General features: G+C 34.3%; 6 protein-coding genes across 6 annotated transcripts; all 6 read left to right on the forward strand.

Moving 5' to 3' along the window:
- The first annotated feature begins 1,215 nt into the window (after positions 1-1,215).
- On the forward strand, positions 1,216-1,852 carry LOC130742867 (uncharacterized). The gene has a single exon (XM_057594965.1). It carries the CDS (start codon positions 1,343-1,345, stop codon positions 1,616-1,618), a length of 276 nt encoding a protein of 91 aa, XP_057450948.1. The 5' UTR covers positions 1,216-1,342; the 3' UTR covers positions 1,619-1,852.
- Positions 1,853-3,855: 2,003 nt separating this feature from the next.
- On the forward strand, positions 3,856-4,653 carry LOC130742868 (uncharacterized). Its single transcript, XM_057594966.1, has one exon. The coding sequence runs from the start codon at positions 3,977-3,979 to the stop codon at positions 4,262-4,264; it is 288 nt and encodes a 95-aa protein (XP_057450949.1). The 5' UTR covers positions 3,856-3,976; the 3' UTR covers positions 4,265-4,653.
- Positions 4,654-8,036: 3,383 nt separating this feature from the next.
- Positions 8,037-8,766, forward strand: LOC130742869 (uncharacterized). Its single transcript, XM_057594967.1, has one exon. The coding sequence runs from the start codon at positions 8,191-8,193 to the stop codon at positions 8,476-8,478; it is 288 nt and encodes a 95-aa protein (XP_057450950.1). The 5' UTR covers positions 8,037-8,190; the 3' UTR covers positions 8,479-8,766.
- Positions 8,767-9,612: 846 nt separating this feature from the next.
- On the forward strand, positions 9,613-10,151 carry LOC130742870 (uncharacterized). Its single transcript, XM_057594968.1, has one exon. The coding sequence runs from the start codon at positions 9,786-9,788 to the stop codon at positions 10,053-10,055; it is 270 nt and encodes an 89-aa protein (XP_057450951.1). The 5' UTR covers positions 9,613-9,785; the 3' UTR covers positions 10,056-10,151.
- A 5,949-nt stretch (positions 10,152-16,100) lies between these two features.
- Positions 16,101-16,584, forward strand: LOC130742871 (uncharacterized). Its single transcript, XM_057594969.1, has one exon. The coding sequence runs from the start codon at positions 16,218-16,220 to the stop codon at positions 16,485-16,487; it is 270 nt and encodes an 89-aa protein (XP_057450952.1). The 5' UTR covers positions 16,101-16,217; the 3' UTR covers positions 16,488-16,584.
- A 2,533-nt stretch (positions 16,585-19,117) lies between these two features.
- LOC130742872 (uncharacterized) lies at positions 19,118-19,626 on the forward strand. Its single transcript, XM_057594970.1, has one exon. It carries the CDS (start codon positions 19,261-19,263, stop codon positions 19,528-19,530), a length of 270 nt encoding a protein of 89 aa, XP_057450953.1. The 5' UTR covers positions 19,118-19,260; the 3' UTR covers positions 19,531-19,626.
- The last annotated feature ends 2,098 nt before the right edge of the window (positions 19,627-21,724 follow it).

The raw sequence follows: 21,724 nt of genomic DNA on the forward strand, positions 1-21,724 counted from the left end.
ATTAAAATTTCCTATTGAATAAACTTCGAGTACTCCTTATTCAACTTCATCTGATATTAGCTTGATCATTTATCTCTTGAAGGTGAGTGAATGATTAAAAACTATAGTCCTTAATCCTTATACGTCCACTCACTAGACAATTAAATACAATTTCATCTACGTGGTTGTCTAATTAACTTATCATATTGGTATGACTTCATCTTAAGTACGGATCAAAAAATTTATTAATAAAAACGTATATTTGAATTATTACCTACCACTTATACATATTAAAAAAAAAAAAACCATAGGAAATTGACCCTAAAAAATGTGTGATATTTCTAACCTAATTGACTCAAGAGTCTTTATACATAGTTCCCCATCACAAAATTTAATTGACATCCAACTTTAGTGGTTGTTTTTGACAATCGCTAAATGAAAAGTATAAAAGAAAATTTAGCAGAGATTTTAACATCTGCCAATAAACACGCAAATTTTACGGGAGTGACAATAGTCTTCCCAAATCATTAATTTTTTTTTTAAAATACACTAATGTTGGGGTGGTTAGTAACAACCACAAGCCATAATATGCAATTGTCAGATGAATGTCGTGTCTTTCGTATGCCTAAGAAACATTACTGTTATCTTAAACATAATTGGTTATCTAAGATTTGGTTAAATAAGCTCGTGATCGAAGTGATCAGTTATAGAAACACTATAGCTTTCATCTGAAGTGTAATTCATCTCCTGATCTACAAGTGTATCCGTAATGACAAATGCATCGCATTTCTTGCAATCATTTTCACTCAATTCTCTACTAACACGGAATCTATATATGATGGTCCACTGAGTATGCCCCCACCTTATCATCAATACTCATGTGTTAAAAAAATAAACAATGCCATCATCACTCCCAAACTACGGGTCTAAATGAGTTATATTATGTGCTCATAGCAAAACCACGTTCCAAGCACCAAAAACCTTGGTAGCATCAATATTTAAACACACAAAACTCCATTTCCATCACTATCAACTAAATGATGACAAAAGTGAATCAATAAAATAAAACCAGAGGGAGGAAAGCTGAAAGCTATGTAGTAACTGAAGACACAGCTCCACTATGAGTGTAAAGAAAAACCTCTGGCTATCCACATAGTCCAAACCACTTGTAATAGCCAAAACCACTTTATCTGATAATTCATTATTATTCCCGCAAAAGCATGCACAAGCCTTATCTCAAGTTGTCTCTTTATCTATATATAAGCTAGCATGCACCAACTCATTCTTCAGCAACTGATATCACAATATAGTGAAACACACATTCAGGGAATTAAGTTGTAGTTTCAAAAAAAAGGATAGAATTATGTGTCGCGGAGTTTTTGTTGTTGCAACCAGTGTGGGAGTAGTGGAGGCACTGAAGGATCAAGGGTACTGCAAATTGAACAACGCCATGAGGTCAATAGCTCAAGGTGCCCAGAGCCAAATGAGGTCCTCATCTCAGGCCAAGAAGCTGTCTGAAGCTTCTCCTTCTTCAGCAATCAATTCAAAAAAGCAGCAGAGAGATGAGAGGAAGAGGAAGGCAGAGGAGGAGTCTCTGAGAACTGTCATGTACTTGAGCACTTGGGGTCCCAATTCTTAGAACATGCACTTGATTAATTACAAAATTTGCCATAATTCTGCTTCATAACGCCATCAGCCACCGTTAATGTATAAAACTGGAGAGCTGAGTGCTCTTAACTGCATTATTGGTGGACTCGTGGAGGGTTTTTGATCATTATAAATGTTGATTGGTATGTTTGTGTGTTACAACTAGATATATATGTTCTATAAATTGCTATATCAATAAAAATCAGCTTCAAATTTGGCCACCGAAGTTTTTGTGTCCTCACTCGTTTTAGATATTATTGATCCATTTACAACGAAGTTAAATTACACTGTGCAAGTTATAAAGCTCGATTTTGATTTCCTTTTAGTTTTCCTCTATGTTAATATGAAGCTCTTGTTGTAAGAGATTATAAATCTTATTTGATTATTTACGTTACTTGTTGATTAGACTAAGTCGAACCAATCACACAAACAAGTGTTAAAGTTAGGAGACGGTAAAGAGTAAAGACATGAATTAGTAGTCTTTGGTTCAACAACTCTTTGCATTGGTGGTGACTGGTGCTTGTCCGTTAGTGGTACCTATGAAGACACTCTGACACTCAAGTTACATAAAGAAGATGATGAAGTAGCTAAAACTCGAAAACTTAAAAACATCCTTATTGTTCCCTTCTTGCCTTCTTTAAATAGGTCGAGGTGGACATGGTTGAGATAACATGAACATTTTGCTCTGCCTTCTATGCAACGTGTTTTAGTGCAAACCCTCTGATCCCCTTAGGGCTCAAGTTGACCAAAGGCATGTCAACGCCTTAGAGATCAAAGGTGTCACGGACTCAGGGATAACTACACATAGCCTGCTTGGGGGGGGGGGGTGTAGCTAGGGAAATGAAGAGATTTTGCAGGGTGAAGGGTCAGGGTTCAAACCCCAGCAAAGGAACTAATTCACTAACAATTAACAATTAACTTTTGCCTATTAAAAAAAATAGCATGCTCGGGGGTGGCACACTTTAATTTGTGGCTGATTCTTCGATCTTCTGTGTATCTCATAAAGTTTCGATGATGAGCGGTGAGGATTAGCTTGACTAGCAATCAACCTATCCTTGGGTATATAGCGTTTGGCCTTGGTTAGTGATTTTGGTCAACTGCTTTGAGGCGGGAAATGATCTTTTTGCAATTTGCTCATTATCAAACCTTTGGGCCCTTGATTTCACTAAGGTTATATAGTAGTGTGAAAAAAAAATTGCATGACTCGTCCATTGCCGAGTAGCTTCGTCGTGACGCTGAGTGATCCAATCATATATACGGTAGTAAAATTGTGGATATATCTAGCCAAGTCAAGTGTCTTGAGTAAGCAAGGGGATAGGTCGGGACCGAGGTTATCTCGTCGTGGTATGTGGTGTGTCCAAATGAGGCACAATGTCTTAGTGAGGCATAAGTCCTGTCGGTGTCAGTTCAATGCCTCGACAAGGCATGAGGTAAGTCAAGTTTAGTGCTCAATCGTTATGTATGTAATATGTGGAGGTTAAAAACTGCAACAAACTGTAAGTGTTCCCGTTGCCCCAAAACTATTTGAATGAATGAGTGCGGAATCGTATTCATATATGCTACCTAATTAACATAGTTTATTTACTCTTGTTTTTTTGATCTCCACATCATGTATTTATTTTCTTCACAGCACCGTTAACGCAAGAATCTTGAATAATTTTCTTCATGGACACAAATTTAGTAATTCCTTGCGAATAAGAAACTAACCTTACCTTATAGTTAGGAAAATGCTTAATACCTCTTATCCTCTTATGATCCCACTACGTCTTATCCACACATACTCACATCGATCACACGCATGCAATTGAATTATATCTATGTGCCTCCCACATCGCATACCCCGGTTCCGTACTGCACGATTCTCTTATCTGTAGACAATGGATCGATTTTGGGCACTCACACACAAACAACGTTAGCCGCCAGCAACACCATCTTTTGTCGCTTCTAATGAGCAATTGAGCATTGGCCATATGCAACTTGTATACTGGTCCTACAACTACAAATGAAGTCATAGTGTACGTTCATAAAATTAAATTAATTAGCATCCCAGATTCATGCATGTTTCAGCTCCACACTACACCCCACCACGCCCACAACACCAAAACCACGAGTACATCGCCCCCATTCTGTAGCCTCTGGTTACTTTTGGCCCCACACTAAAACTACGAGTATCTGTTTTTTCCATTGTCACCATATCCCACTTTATATATTGACAACATCCTGCGTCCTATTTTCTCCATCAAACAACTTACCAATATTTGTTAAATACACTCCTATCAAACTTGAAACTAACTACCTTCTTCTCACATTAATTCCACATAAAAAATTTAGTATCATCTACTCCATAATCATGAATTCAAGAACCTGTGCTTGGACGTTGACAGTGGCAGCCAGTGTTGGAGTGGTGGAGGCTTTGAAGGATCAGGGCATATGCCGGTGGAACAGTGTCATAAGATCAGCACACCAACATGCTAAACATCATGTAAGGACTCTGTCTCAGGCCAACAAGCTTTCTTCTCAATCTCAATCATCAACTGCTGTGGCACCTTCAGCTAAATTGAGGGATCAGAGAGCGAAGCAGGCAGAGGAGGATTTGAGAACTGTCATGTACTTGAGCTGCTGGGGCCCCAACAACTGAACAAAAACATGCACAATAAATCAAAGATCCAGAACCAATCTGAGATAAATGAGTCTAGAACACTACACTCATTCATGCCTTTTTTGCTTCTTTGGAATGGAGCACCAATGCTAATCAGTGCTTTGGAATGGCCTTATTACATGTTTAGATCAGCTTTTCTTATTAGAATCAATTCTGAAATCCAGAAACCATTCGATTCTTCTCTTCAAAATCGATTATGGTATTAGAAGCAATTGTAGAAGAATTGTAAAAAATGTATTTAATCTGATTGCTTGATACATCTCTTTAAGTGATGGATTCATCACTGAGGAGATGAAATTGTAGATAGATATTATCAAGTAGTATTTATTGGGTTGCTCTAAATGAAAGATGTGACTTTTAAAGCCAAATAGTCTTGAGAAATTACTCTTATCATAAATTTGTCCTGTTCTTTGGAGCATCAATCTCTTCCTTATTGTGGAAAGAATGGAAGGACGATATATACTTAAAGCACATTAAGAAGACTTTCAGTAAATATCAAAACTTAACCTCATGAGATGCATGTCCCATTATTTATCTATGATTCGAGTCCTGCAAGAGAGTACCATAACTATATTGTTTGACATTTAACTGTGACTGCTATTTTTTATTAGATATGAGTACAATAGATTAATGTAAGTCTGTGCCGTAAAAAAAAAGGATTAATGTAAGTCTGTTATTATTATACTGATCTCCCTCTTTAATTTAATTAAACAGTAAATACTCTTATTTTATTAGGGACATTGCATTTGATATCCCCTGAAGTTTATTTTATTGCATTGACCTCTCATAAAATTAGTTATTAACACCCCTCCATTATTTTAAATGGTATGTGAATTAATGGAAGTAAGTGCATTTCGCAAAATAAACATGGTCAATGTACTATAAATTAATAATAATAAATCTCAAATAAAGTGCAATTTACCCCATACTTCAAACAAGAATTGCCTTAAAATGAAATTTTTATTAACTTAATAATTTTGACATAAATTTCACCATTTGGGTACAATCATCAATCATACATATATGCAACCTTAAAGGAAGAAGAAGAAGCTCATTTTCCTACTTGTCCGTGTGAATTTACTTTATGTTATCAACTATCATACTTGTGTAGAGTTACTTAATATCTTTTTTTTTGCTGTCAAAAAAATAATAATTAATTGACATACACTTTGGGTAGACATTCATTAATTATACATATTTTTGGGTGGTTTTAACCGCGTGAGAGTTAAAAATCATCACAAATAAATATAATCTATATATATATGTAAAGCACACTTGAGTTTTAGCATTAAATACATAAGCAAAATTCAAGTGTTGCATTGTATTAAAAGCATCCAAGCAAAAAAAAAACTTTGTAATAAATATATTCAACAATAATAAAATTTAAATTTAAAAAATTTATATTGTCAAAAACCATTTAACTACTTACATTAAATAACAACGTTCATAAACTTAAAATTTACTTGAGTTTTGTATTTCACAAATATTAAAATTAAATTCAATAAGAAAATAATAGACTTTAACAAATAATTTAGATAAAATAGTTTTAAAATTTTAAAATTTCAATTTATCTGTAAAAGAGACTTGAGTTTTACATTAAACCATATAACTCTCATACCTTTTTATTAAAATACATTAAGAAATAATAAATTTTCTTTGTAATAATATATTAAAAAATGAAAAATTTGTATTGTAAAAAAATATTCAACTACTTACATTAAATAACAACATTCATCAACTTAAAATTGACTTTAAAAAAACACTAAAATTATCTTCAGTTTTGCATTTGACAAATATTAAAAAATTAAACTTATTTAATTATAAATAATATGTATAAAATATTTTAAAATTGAAAAATGTTGTAAAAAGGTATTTATTCTTAACTATAACATATATGTGCATTATTGAAAAAAATATTTAAACACATTTTTAATCTATGATATATTAGTAAAAATTACTCGAGGAAGCATAATAGAGAAAAATAATAATGACAAAAGTGGAAGAAATGTTTGTTGTGAGAGTCTTAAGGATTAATCTCATGGCTATCGACTGTGAGAAAACATTTGCAAACCAAATAAGTTGAAAAAAATTATTCACAAGATAACATTTTAGACTATTTTTTGTCAAAATGGTATTTAAGTTATCACTTATTGTAATTCAAAAAGTTAAAATCAATTTATTCTTCTTGGTCATGACATGTCACAACAAATGACTTTCCATGTAAAAAGTATAAAAAAATGATATTAAAACTTATTTCATGGCATTAAATACTTATTAATTAACATTTTTTACGTAATTTAAATATTTTAAATTAAGTAAATAATTTTTCATATTATTAAATAAATATATTTTTTAATTGTTAAAATTATTTCAATGCTAATAATTAAATTTGAGTAATATTAATTATTTATACAAAAAGAACTATAATAATATTTATTGAAATGTCTTAACACAAATTTTTTATATTTATAATTAAAAAATATTTTTATTTTTGTTTAATTAAACTATAATAATTTTTATATATTGGTAAAAAATATTGTAAGTAAATACCCGTGCAACGCACGGGTATAATATCTAGTGAATGTGTAACACAAAGTGTATGTCTATCTGTCATTACTCATACGGGTTACTAAAAGTCTAGCTTAACAACAGTTAGTTTAACATTTTTTTGGTAGATGCTTGACTAACACTTAATTGAAGTAAGTTAGTCTAGCATCTACCAAAGAAGTGTTAGTCTAGTCGTTATTAGTCTAGCATCTACCAAAAAAGTGTTAAAGTAATCTTTAATAGATGTTTAACATAAAATGTATGTCTAAAAATGTCTATCTATATATGTTAGCAATTTTCCAGCGTTCCTAGCTAAAACAACGGTGACTAACAATTTTTCTTTTGGTATATGCTAGACTAACCCTTACTTTTTTTGTCTTGACCAAGGTATCCCCATAGCCGACAGCCGTGAGACTAATCTCTCGCTCCACGGTCAGTGCACTAAGCGGTAGGAACTTGTCAATTAGTTTTTTTCTATTCGCAAACCATTTCTTGTAAAATTATGGGTTTTTGAACCACAAAACATTCATCATTTCGCTTGTTGATTTTGCTTGGCATTTTTCTACAATTCTTACTTTAAAATTCGCAGGAAACATATTCAAAATAAAATTCGCAAGACAATTATGAAGGAAAATCCGTAGAAAATTTACACAAATTTTTTCACAAAGGATATCTAGTGTTTTAAAGGTGGCGTGCAAAGCATTTTGGCAAAATTATTTATCTTCCTATTGAATTATAGTAACCTCTTGGCCTCTTATGCAACGCCTTATCCACACACACATACTCACATCGATCAGACGCATGAAATGAATTGGATCTATGCGTTACTACCTTTCAATTTGTAGCTGGTTTTGTGCCTCCTTCCCACATCGCATACCGTACTGCACGATTCTCTCTTAGCCTAGCTAATTACCTATACAATACAGTACACAAAGGGTTTGGGGCCGGCACTCAAAAACATTTCAGCAACCAACATCATCTTTTGTTGTTTCTAATGAGCAAAAATGCAACTTGAGTAGTGGTCCTACAAACAACTACAAATGAATAAAGTCATAGTTATCATCAAATTTAATTAATTAGCATCCCATATTCATGCATGTTTCAGCCCCACACAGCACCAAAACCATGTGCATATATGCCTCTGGTTTTGCAAGCACCTAAACTAAAACTAGCTACCTACCAGTAGTATCTGGTGTTTTCCATTGTCACCATATCACACTATATATTAACAACACCTGCTTCTTATTTTCTCCATCAAACAACTTACCAATATTTCTTAAACACACTCATAAGCTTGAAATTAGCTACCTTCTTCTCACATTCCACATAAAAAAATTAGCATCATCTATTCCATAATCATGAGTTCAAGAAGCCGTGCTTGGACATGGACAGTGGCAGCCAGTGTTGGAGTGGTGGAGGCCTTGAAGGATCAGGGCATATGCAGGTGGAACAGTGTCATAAGATCAGCACACCAACATGCTAAACATCATGTGAGGACTCTGTCTCAGGCCAACAAGCTTTCTTCTCAATCTCAATCATCAGCTGCTGTGGCTTCTTCAGCCAAATTGAGGGATCAGAAAGCTAAGCAGGCAGAGGAGGATTTGAGAACAGTCATGTACTTGAGCTGCTGGGGTCCCAACAACTGAACAAAAACATGCACAACAAATATTGGAAGATCCAGAACCAATCTGAGGTTAATGAGTCTGGAACACTGAACTCATTCATGCCTGCTTTGGAGAGACATGGATTGGAATTTGGAAGAGTGCGCCAATGCTAATTAGGATCAATCGACTCATAGTATTTTCGAACGAGCTTCTATTTCATTAGAATCAATGATGAAATGTATTTAATCTGATTGCTGGATTCATCACTGAGGTGATGAAATTGTAGATATATATTATCAAATAAGATTTATTGGGTTGCTTTAAATGAAATATGTGACTATGAAAGCCAAATAAGTCTTGAAAAATTGCTCTTATCATGAATTTGTCATGTTTCTTAGTTAGCATCGATATAATCTCTTCTTTATTGTGGAAACAATGGAAGGAAGATACTTAATTAAAGCAAATTAAGAAGAATTCCTAAGCTTTTTCTAAGCACCTATGATTTGCATCACATAAGAAGGGTCATTAACACAACAATCGGTTGATGTTTTATCTCTATCAGAAAACACACTGATTGTAGAATTTGAATTGTGTGTGTCTCTGTTCTCCACTCTAGTTAATACAGGATAAATTTCCAGCTTTAGATTGCCTGAGCAAAATTTATCTCAGATTGTAAAATCCTGACCTAGATTATGCTTTACTCTGTTCGTATTTTATTCACATGAGCAAATATTAACCCAAAAATTATTATTTCAGGCACGTTTTAGTGTATGAACAATTCAAGTTTACTGAAAACAGAACCATCAAACTAGAGTGTACTGAAAAACATTCAGGTTATTATTTTTCTCATTTTAATTACGCTCCAATTTTCATCTTATCTTTTGCACCTTTTCTTTGACTAAGAGTGTGACAATCACATTTGATATCCAAACACTTTTTTTTTATTAAAATATCCAATCATTTCTTTATAAACAAAATTTGTTGAGGATGTATAAATACACGCTATCAACTCATAGAGTCCAATCTTGTTTTATCTGTCAACTTCAGTGACAAGTGGGTCAAGGTGGAGTGAACCAAAATGTTATCCTCGCCACCAAGAACCCCGCATTCTTTTGTTTGTTTATTCCCAAAACCGCATATAACAGCATCTGGTTTCTCCAAAACCATGTGTCAACAATTTTATTTACCAACTCTTGCACCTGGTATATCTTACTCTTCTCTTCTCTATAAATACGAATCTCCATCTTTCCTTTCACTCCAACAACCGACATCACTTCTTAATAGCCTACTGAACTCGTTCCCTATTTTAAACAACCTTCCATTTGTGCTATATAATCAAAACTCAGAAGATGAATAGTGCTGCAAGTAAAGCTTGGATTGTGGCTGCGAGTGTTGGAGCTGTGGAGGCTCTGAAGGACCAAGGTATCTGCAGGTGGAACTATGTGTTAAAGCACGCTCAGCAGCACATCAAAAACCGTGTTGGATCACTGTCTCAAACAAGAAACCTCTCTTGTTCTTCTTCAGCTCTCTTTGCCAACAAGTTAAAGGGTGAGAAAGCCAAGCAAGCAGAGGAGTCCTTGAGAACTGTCATGTACTTGAGCTGTTGGGGTCCCAACTGAAAATTTGCTTTCTGTAAATAGTAATTAGTGATAGATTATACAAATCTTGCAATGTCAAACGGCTCTAGTACTATTCAATGAACAAAGTTTTCTTCATATGATGTTCTGTTTCATTATGGTCAAAAATTCACGTTGGTTTCATTCATTACGCGGTTTATAACACAAATTTGACCAATGATCAGAGGTATTCAACGTTAAATTATTTAACATAAGCATGAAAAAATCAATTCCAGCGGGAGACCAAACTTTTTCCCTTTTTCTGACTCATACAGGGAGGGGGTGATTAACGCCTCAGCCAGAAAAGATTGTAAAACATGTTTTACTTCCTCAAATCACAAGTTTGGAATGGATAAGGTAAAGAGAGAAATGTTAAAAGAGTACCAAAAGGCTTTTACTAATGGAGATAAGAGGGTAATATAAGTAATTACTTGAGTTAAGTGTGTGTCTTTCCTTAAGAGACGGTGAATGTCAATGAACATTTGATCTATGAAGTTAGAAAAAGTTTGGGTCAAATTGACCAATAATATTTAAGATGAATAAATAAATATGATTTTTTTTTGAAAGGAAATATGAAATTTATAATTTATTTATTAATGATATTTATGATAAATAAATAAATCTGAAAGTTATAATTTATTTATCTTCAATGTCATTAATTCATGTAGGATTTGAGTGATTAAAGCCAAACTTTCCTTAGAGCATCTCCAATAGGAGTGTCTCACACTAAAGAGACCCCACCACTAGTGTCTCACACCATTGGAGTACATTGAATTTGACATGCCGGCTAAAATGAGTGTGTTACCGCAGAAACTTCTCTCTCATGTGTCTATCATAAATATATTCATATAAAACAAAAGAATAAATATTAATATATTGATTGTGGGGTCTATTAGAGAAAATTTTAAAAATTGTTGGGTTGAAGTAAAATGTTAGTAAAGTGATTTAGATGAGGTGGCACTATGAGGAATTGTAAATAATGATATAAAATAAAGTATAGACACTCTAGTGAATGTGATGGATAAAGATGCTCTTATAATCACTTAGACAACTATTTTTGACATTGGATTATGTGCGGGTGAACTTTAAGGTATGTTCGGTATCTAGAGTAATATATAGTATGAGAAAAGAAAATGAAAAAAAAAATAAATGAAAAAAATAAAAAAATAGAGTAGAAAATAAGAAGATTTTTAGGTTGTTTGGTTGAAAAGAAAAGTAAGATTTTTTTTTTCTAAAGCAAAATATATAATTGAATGAAAAAAAAAGTAAGAAATTGTTTGGTAAATGATATAAATACTCTTCATTAAAAAAATTGATAATTAAATTTTGTTTAAAAAATATATAATTTTAGAAATACTATTAAAATTATTCATCATTTTGTATTATTTTTATTTTTACTATTTTTATAATTCTTGCTAAATGTTGTAACGCCCCGAATTTCGGGGGTCACCATAGTAACCTGATAAAATAAATATGCAATGTTTTCCAAAATGATATATAAATACGAGTATTATTTTTTTCCATTTCAAATGTATTTTCAAAACATGTCATGCATACTCCCAACTGTAAATCTAACTACATCGAGCCTTAAACAAGGCAAGTACCCGAAGGTAAGAACAGAAGAAACACCACCTACGACACCTAGCAAGCGGTACCAGATTCAACAGGAATCTGTTATGCAATGACGCCCTAAGTCCGACATACTTCCTACGATTTCCTCATCGGAGAACTGCAGGAAAGCAAAGCACCGGAAACTACCTGAAAACTCAAATGTAAATTCCTATAAAATCAGTAGGCAAGCTTAAACCAATAACGGTAAGCTTTCTAACCCAAGGCTCTAGCCTTAAACCCGACTCAACTCTTCAAGTCTTCCACAATTCTTCAAGTCCTCATCTCTGACTCGTACACGGGTCAAGTTTCATCGACTGTCCTCCATCGCCTAATAGCGTTAAGCGCCCAAACAAAAAATAGCAAATAGAAAGGGTTAACTTCATGCAATTATCACGTATAAAAGATAAAAGCATGCTATTCAAATTTAAGTGCATAACATGGCACATAAGCTAGCAACTTAATCTCAATTTAGATAACAACATATATCTAACAACATGAAATTAAATCATATATCAACAACGCCAACAATATGGATTTAAATCAACTATCAACAACATAGATTTAATCAGGTATCAGTAACATAATAACAAAGATTTAAATCAGATAACAATAACCTCAACAATATGATATCAAATCAGATATCAACAACCTCAACAACATAACATCAAATCAAATATCCACAACCTCCATAGTATAATCAATCAATATAACCCAATATATAAGTGCCATGTAGTACAACTATGTGCTACTACCAAGACAGGTCAAATCAAAACGTCTCGCAAGACGGGACAGTCACCTGAAACGAAAACCCTTGATCTGCCACTTAATAATGCCACGAAGGCCACACAGTCGGTCAAATCAAAAGCGTCTCGCAAGACGAGACAGTCACGTGGAACAAAAACCACTGATCTACCACTTAATAACACCACGAAGGCCGCACAGTACGACACGAAAGCCACACAGTACAATCCAACAACGCATATGCACAAATATCAACAATTTCAAATCCAATAATCAAGACAGAGTAACCCTATGTTACTCTTAATATCAACAAGCATTCGTCAATTAAGTTTCATATCCGCACAAACACATCAAGCTCTATTGAGCGATAAATCAATAATTCAGTGCTGGAAAACATAACCCTGGCATATCAACTAGAAAGCAGTAATGATAGAAACCAAAAAACAATCGAAACCTCTTAGAAAATGGAGACACACGTCTCAATAAGTTCACCCGGCTGAAGCCTCCAGAAAACATTTTTCCAGTTCAACACAACAGTCATAATCAAAAGCCAATCAATTTAAACACATTCATCTCAAACGCATGCAGTGTGATAAAAGCATGCAAGACTCAAAGACGCGCTAAAACTGAGTTACCCTTACCTTTTATTCTCCTTCCCAGCTCGATATCACAATCCGATCCAAAGACACACTCCTGAACTCAGCAAGTCCCCTGGTGCGTCTTCCTCTGTTGTGAAACCTCATAGCTTGTTCCAAACCTCTTTCCTCAGCTCAACTCGCTCCAAACCTTAAGCACAATATCATTTCTTAGTCACTAAGAAACAATACAATCCAATAACACTAAACAAGACCGAACGAAAGCTTTTACAGCTTCAGAGTTCGACACTTGAGCACGAATAGACAACAAAGACTTCGTTCGCTAAAACGTGCATAACTCGAGCTACAGAACTCGGAATGGAATGAAACCAAAGCCAAAATTTCGACAATCGAAAGAGCTACGCTATAGCTTAGGCTATACAGACCCAAAAATTATTTTTGGACACGGTCCAATTCCTACAAGTTTCGGCCACTTCCAAAAATAGGGTTTCCCAAACTTTTTCTTCGATCTAATTTAATTCCTAGGTATTCTTAGGCGATATCTAGGTCAGGGAAACTCTCAGAAAAATTATCGGGTCGAAAACTAGAACAGGGGTATTTTGGTCAGTGTTTTTAGCTCGGAAATTAAAAATTAGAATTTCGAAAAATAAATTTGATAAGTTTGATCCTAACGACATTTATAACAACTAATCCTACTGGCGCTAAGCTCAGTCGAGAGCTTTCGAACCAAAAAGCAAGGTTTTCTCATAAAAATGGGTATTTCTACAGAATTGGATCTCTGCAGAGATTCGACGAGATTCAGCGGAAAACAACTGGATATCCATGCTCTTGGGCATGCAGGAAATAAGTTTAGACAGAAAAATCAAGTTATTTGGACACTTTTACAAAAAGCTCAAAACTTTGAGCACAGAAAGACATAGAGAAAAGCGACAAAATTTACGATCAGAGGTAAGGAATAGCATCAGTACCTTGAGGCCTACATATAGCAACTGATTGTGCGACGATCAGGCAAGAAACGACAAAATTCTCTTCTCCCCTTCCTCCTTGGAGCTCGCAGCCTCTAATGGTGTTGGTGGTGAGATTTTGATTTTTTTCTCTATTTATAGGAAATGGAAAACGCGAGAAAATGAATATTTCGCGATTCCGATTTTTCCTGCACATTCCTCTATGAATTATAAGAGAGAATCCGGCGATAGAATTCCAGAACTCAAAACAGGTTTCTTGGAATTTAAGTAAACGATTCACTAACGGTGTTAATCGATTTAACCCGAAAAGTTACTTTTTGCAGTTGATGTCGGATAAGAAAACTTCCTTCTGAAGAAAGATTGGAAACATCGAAATAAATGGGCGTACGCGTGTGGAATCTTTTTTTGAACCTCTGAATAGAAAAAATCTTACTCTACAGTTCGTTTTAAGGTTCTTGAGTTGTTAGGAACTTAGTTTCGGCAAACTTCCGAGAATTGAAATCGATCGTGCGTACAGTCCAGGGTTTCGTGTTGAAACACTTGTCATGGAAAGGAATAAGAGAAATTCTCATATTCTTCTGAAGATTTATGAGTTTCGTTTCTACAATGCTTTAAGAGCGGATATAGCATTTTTCAGACACTCTCGACCTTAGTTGGGTGCGAATATGGCTCGTGCTATCAAACAAAATGACTATAGTGTCATCCTTAAACATACTGTGAATTTAATTATCATATAAATAATATTCATGACTCGCAATAAGGTTCGAGTCAGGAAAATAACATAGAATATAAACACTCAATCATTTAATACAACGAAAATAGATAAATTAACTAATTATTTATTTCGGGGTCTTACAAATGCAAAGAGAGGAAGTATTTTTGTCGAATAACACAGAAAAACTTCTCTCTAGTCTCTACTCAAGTTTTCTTCTCATGTTAAGGGAGAAAATAATTAGTGGGGGTCACACAAATTTTCTTTTATCTCAATATTTTCTTATCTACCAAAGGAGAGAACAGAAATTGAAGTGTGAGATTTATTTTGGTGCATTTTCTCTTCTTTTCATTTTCTTGCTTTTTAAACAAAGCCTTAAGCAGGTTGCCAATAGAAAAGCAAACAGAGTTTAAACCCAACACATGATTGGTCATAAAAAAGTTACCGCAAATATTTTTGGACATATCACCTCCCCCTTATCTCTTTTTCATCATTTACCTTGGATAGTGAATGCTCAAATTGGTTCATAAAAGTTGTGAGAACCAATCAATTCTCTTGGCTTCGGTAATTTCTTATGTGGTCCCTGACTATGGAAATCATTGGTCATGTTCGTCCCTCCCTACCCATACATTAACGTTGGAGGTGATGTGACAAGTGTCACATCCCTCTTCCCCTTCTCCTTCACCACCACAGCTACCACCACCCTTGTCCCATCCATCTCTTCGGAAGGGAAAGGGAGAAGGGTAGGAAGGGATGTGAAGGGACGAGTGCTGGTTGTGTGGGAGCATGGTGGAACAGTGAGGGAGGGAGGTGACAAAGGAATAGAGGGATGAGAGAAGGGTGGTGGGGGGAAGGAGAAAGTTGTGACTTGTGACTAGTGACTAAATTGACTATCGAAAGAATGTCCAAGTGATACTTAATTGGTCACATCACCTCCAATGTTAACACTTAATAACATTTGGTAGGGAAAGTCGAAAGTGACCACCAATTTCCACAATCGAAAACCACGTGATGTATTACCTAAGTTCAAAAATTAACTTTTATCAACGCGCATATTTTCAAAAATCAATTTGAGCATTCAATCTTTAATTGCAAATTGTGCAAATAGGCAATGTTGTTTTTTAATTGTGAGGACTAAAAAAAACTTTTATTATAAAACGTCTAATTGAAGAATTAAAAATCAACACTCTTCCTATGGAAGTGGGGAAAGGATTGTGATTTGTAATCTTGTATGATCTGTCAACATCACTGACAAGTAGTCCAAGGTGGAGTGGAGTGAAACTACATGATAACTCCGCAGTCCGCACTCTTTTGTTTATTCCCAAAACCGTGTATAACAGCATCTGGTTTCTTCTCCAAAACCATGTGTTCCGTACCAACTCTTGCACCTGGTTTCTATCTCCAGCCTATAAATACAAATCGCCACCTCCCTTTTACTCCAACAACCATCAACATTACTTCTTGAATCTTGATATCCTACTACTGTATACCCATTCCCAATTTAAACAAACGCAGCATTTGTGAAGTGATCAATCAGAAGATGAATAGTGCAGCAACTAAAGCTTGGATTGTGGCTGCTAGTGTTGGAGCTGTGGAGGCTTTGAAGGACCAAGGCATCTGCAGGTGGAACTATGTCTTAAAGCACGCTCAACAGCACCTCAAAAACCGTGTTGGATCACTGTATCAAACAAGAAACCTCTCTTGTTCTTCTTCAGCTCTCTTTGCCAACAAATTAAAGGGTGACAAGGCCAAGCAGGCAGAGGAGTCATTGAGGACTGTCATGTACTTGAGCTGTTGGGGTCCCAACTGAAAAATTAGTTTATGTAAATAGTAATTATTGATAGATTATACAAATCTTGTAATGTCAAACGACTCTAGTACTTTTTCAATGAACAAAGTTTTCTTCATATGATGTTCTGTTTCTCTGTGGTTGAAAATTGCATCCCCTGTAACTGAAAATGCACGTTGGTTTCACTCATTACGCGGTTAATAACACAAATTTGACCAATGATAAGGGGTATTCAACATTAAATTATTTAACATGAGCATGAAAAAATCAATTCCAGACATCCAGTGGGAGATCAAACTTTTCCCCTTTATCTGACTCAGACAGGGAGATGGGGAGGTATTTTGGTCAAATCGTACAAAAAAAAAAAAAAATCTCTCTCCTCCGGTTTTTCCTCACGTACTTAAGCTATCGTACCCAATGAATTGTGTTCATTTATCAACTAATTCTTTGATCTAAAGAATAAAAATAAATAAAGATGGGGGGTTCAATTTTGCAGAAATAAAATAAAGCAATTAAAAAAACTCGAATTTATATGAGAAAGATAACCTAAGTATAGTTTAACAAATTTAATCTATACCTTAAACAAAAATAGTGTTTATATGAAGGTGAGAGTTTTCAATATGGTGATCTAACCTATGTTCTTAGGTTCTAAACTAAAAGTTAAGTAAGACTTTCAATTCAATTACTATGTTTGTGTTACGAGCACCTATACCCTTGAATTGAAGATTAAAATTGCTTATACTAGTCACCATTATTAGATCCTACTCTTAATCCTAAGTAGTAGAGTAGGTCTAACAAATTGGCTATTTTGATTCCCTAATTCTCAATATAAATCTCGTTCCTATAAGAATTAGCAAATAGCTCGCATCGATTCAAGCACGAATTAACTGAAATGAATACATAGATTGAAAACTCATTAGTTGTACAAAGAACTAAAATATAAAGACATAAAAATAAAAAGGATTCACATCCCAAGTGCTAGGAAGAGGTTTAGTTACACATGATGATAGAAAACATAGTCAGACAAGAGAGGAAGAACATAACCGAGATGGAGACGACGAAGAATCGGCGCCTCATGGTCTTATAGTGGATTCTTCCAATGTCTAGTGTTTTCAATGTCAAAAGATGGCCAAAGATGAAAAGGTAGGGTTTGAAAATCGAGTTTTATAGTGTTTTTTATCTGGTGTGTGTTGGACCTATTGCGGCGGTTTAAGTTTCGCTAGATAAAACAGCAGGTGAAATTTGGTGCTATTGCAGCAGTTTCGTCCGTTGGGACAAATACTAGGTACGAATTTCTCCTTATTTTCTCCCTTTTTTTCGATATCTAATCTTGAAATAAAATAAGATAAGAATAACAAAAAGATAATAACTCAAAATTAAACCTATCAACTACATCTAAGTGCTCTAACATTTTGGTCTCGATGCCGGTTTAGCTTTCAATATATTTTACTGGATTTAAAAAAAAAAAACTACATCTAAATGATTTTTTTTGTTTTTTTAGTTACAAAAGGAAGATACATAAGTGATTTGAATCCTAAATAAATATAATAAAAATAACATAAAAATATATAAAAATACTAAAACTAAAATAAAAACAATAAAATGCATGTTATAAACCTCAAGTTACCTAAAATGACAAAAAATATTCTAAATAATATATTAAAATGCACGCGAATAAACTAGAAAAATACCTCAAACACCTGAATCATCACACATCGCACCTGAATCTCTATCATGATGTTGCAACCCCCACATTTTCTATCCTAACCTCGATTAAGTCGGTGCGTTCAAACAAAAACGCCTGGAGCCAAGAAGTAAATCGGCTAAAAAAGTAAATCAGTGTTGTAAATCAACTAAAAAAAGGTAAAATCTGATAATTTTGTAGAACAACCCAAATCTGAAAGAGTAAGAGAAGAAGAAGAAAAATAAATAAATGTGAGATTTTAATGTCTAGAATGCTAAGAAATTACCATGGAGAAAATAGGGGGGTGGGGGAATGAAAGGGAAAGAGAGAAGGGTGGAGAGCGATGTGAAGAGACGAGTGGTGGTGGTGGTGTGGGAGGATGGTGGAACAGTGAGGGGGGAGGAATAGAGGAAAGGGAGAAGGGGGCATGGGTGAGAGAGAAGGTTGTGACTTCTGACCAAATTGACTATCGAAAAAATGTCTAAGTGATATTTAATTGGCTACACCACCTCTAATGTTAACACTTAATAACGTTTGAGTAGCGAAAGACGAATATGACTAACGATTTCCACAATCTAAACCATGTGACGTATTTCTTAAGTTCAAGAACTAATTTTAATCGACGCTCATACGTCCGGTGATTAATTTGAGTATTCACTCTTTTACTTCAAACTATTTGTGAAAAAAAGGCAATCTTGTTTTTTTAATTGTGGAACCAAAACCAAATAAATTATTATTTCTTAGTATTTTAAAAGGACTAGTTGAAGAATTAAAAATCAACACTCTTCCTGTGGAAGAGGGGAAAGGATTGTAATTTGTAATCTTGTATGATATGTCAACATCACTGACAATATCCAAGGTGGAGGAGTGGAGTGAAACTACATGATAATTGAAAACCAAAACCGGCTATAGCAGCATCTGGTTTCTTCTCCAAAACTATGTGTTCTGTACCAACTCTTTGCACCTGGTTTCTATCTTCTCCCTATAAATAAGAAATATCATCGTTCCTTTCACTCCAACAACCAACATTATTACCACTTGAATCTTGATAGCCCACTTTGTATTCCTAATTTAAACAACCTTCCATTTGTGATAATCAAAACTCAAAAGATGAATAGTGCAGCAAGTAAAGCTTGGATTGTGGCCGCTAGTGTTGGAGCTGTGGAGGCTTTGAAGGACCAAGGCATCTGCAGGTGGAACTATGTCTTAAAGCACGCTCAACAGCACCTCAAAAACCGTGTTGGATCACTGTCTCAAACAAGAATCCTCTCTTGTTCTTCTTCAGCTCTCTTTGCCAACAAATTAAAGGGTGAGAAGGCCAAGCAGGCAGAGGAATCATTGAGAACTGTCATGTACCTGAGCTGCTGGGGTCCCAACTGAAAAATCGTTTTATGTAAATAGTAATTAGTGATAGATTATACAAATTTTGTGATGTCAAACGGCTCTAGTACTATTCAATGAACTAAGTTTTCTTCATATGATGTTCTGTTTCTGTCTTGAAAATTGCATCCCCTGTAACTGAAAATGCACGTTGGTTTCACTACTTTAGGCTGTTTTTAACACAAATTTGAACAATGGTGAGAGTAATTTGGTTATTCAACATCAATTCTTCCACATGGGCATGAAGAAATCAATTCCAGCGGGTGATCATTTTCCCCCCTTTGTAATACTCGAACAGAGATCATTAACATACTCATTATCATCTACGACATTCAATGATTAGATCTGCAATCTTATATTCCTTTTCACAACTCTCAATGACAGATTTTTGATGTGGTGATTACCGAAGGGAGTAGGGACCTAATCAAATATGTTATAATCCTAGTCCGTATCCATCATGGCCCATTGTTACCACCAATACTTTAACCCACACCAATAAAGATTACATATATTAGACTCAATTAGAAGTAGAGATAGCAAGAAAACTCAAACCCGCGCGGCCCAACCTGAATCCAACCCGAAATTTTGAGTGAAACCCAATTTTTTTGGGTTTGGGTCTCACTTGAATTTTAAAACTTGTTTGGGTTTGGGTGTGAGATTGATTAAACCCACACCCAAACCCAAACCCGAATTTGTGATTGTTTTTGTTATTTTGTTATATTATTTGTGGTTGTTGTTGTTTGTTGAGGACTTCGACTGAGAAGTTTAATTAGAATAATATTGAATAATGAAGTTTAATTAGACGTCTAGAATTGAGATGTTTATAAGTCCATGAGTTATGTTGTTTATCAGCTTATATTCATGAACTATAATTTTTCCTTTGTATTGAAAAGATAATGAAGTTTAATCAGCTTATGTTCATGTTGTTTTTGAATCAGGTATTTGAGTTTTTTACGAGTTCGGTGCTCACATCGGGTTTTGGGTTTCTAGGGGTTTGGGTTTGGGTTTAACTTTTGCATCCATATTGGGTTTGAGTTTGGGTTTGGGTTTGGGTTTAGGTGTTAAGTTCGGGTTTGTGTGTGAAAATGGTCAAACTCACACCCACGGGGCTCATTGCCAACCCTAATTAGAAGGGATTACTTAATAAATAAAAGAGTTCAATACACCCGTCAGAATTATGAATTAACTCATTTTTTACAAATAAATAACAATTAATTGCGTCCCACATAACGTAATATAAATCTAACATTTTGTTGTTATAATTCATATATTTCTTATATCTATTTTTTTGTCATAATCACTCAAATTCTGAGAATCTTCCTTAAATTTAGTGGAGAATGTTTCTCTTTGTGATATGTTTGGAGAGGTGGGTGAGTTTTTCTTATTGGTTATGTAAGGCAACATGAGCTTTGAGGTTTTGTCCTCATAAGAAATGAACCCCAAAATCCAACAATCAACACCTTTTCTCTAATGCAAAGTTATGGCATGAAACAGAGTGTGGGTCATAATTTTTGTTATTATTATGCAAAAACTTCAAAGATGTTGGTGAGATCTTAGAAAGATAGCTAGTTACTGCAAGCACCTGCAGCGAAAGAATTAATCACTACTTTCAGTAATGAATACCCTGAGCTAAAAAATTATTACTACTTCAATTTATATTAAAGTAAATAATTTCTTGCCAAAAAGAAATTTAAAAAATTGTTTATCTCATTTTAAGTATAAATAAGTTTCAATTAAATATATAATTTATTAATTTAGTCCTTCAAAAATATTATTTTTTAATTTAACGTCAAAAAAATATTTTTTTATTAATTCAAATTATGATAATTTGAATTTTTTATAGGCAAATGTTTAGTTGTTAGTAAATTAATACAAATTATCCATCCTTAGAGTTTGAACTCTTACTTTTCACCTACAATTACTCTTAGTTTAACCATGTGAGCTACCCATCCCGGATAATTTGAAATGTAAAAATTAAAGGAAAAATGAAGCAATCAAAATTGATTGTAAACAAAGGCATGAGGACCAAAACCAAAAAACTCTTATTTTTTAAACGACTAGTTGAAGAATTAAAAATCAACACTGTTCCTATGAAAGTGGGGAGAGGATTGTGATTTGTAATCTTGTATGATCTGTAAACGTCACACAATTAGTCCAAGGTGGAGTGAACCTACATTGATCACCTCGCATTCTT

This window comes from Lotus japonicus, chromosome 3, assembly GCF_012489685.1.
Source record: "Lotus japonicus ecotype B-129 chromosome 3, LjGifu_v1.2".
Classification (NCBI taxonomy): domain Eukaryota; kingdom Viridiplantae; phylum Streptophyta; class Magnoliopsida; order Fabales; family Fabaceae; genus Lotus; species Lotus japonicus.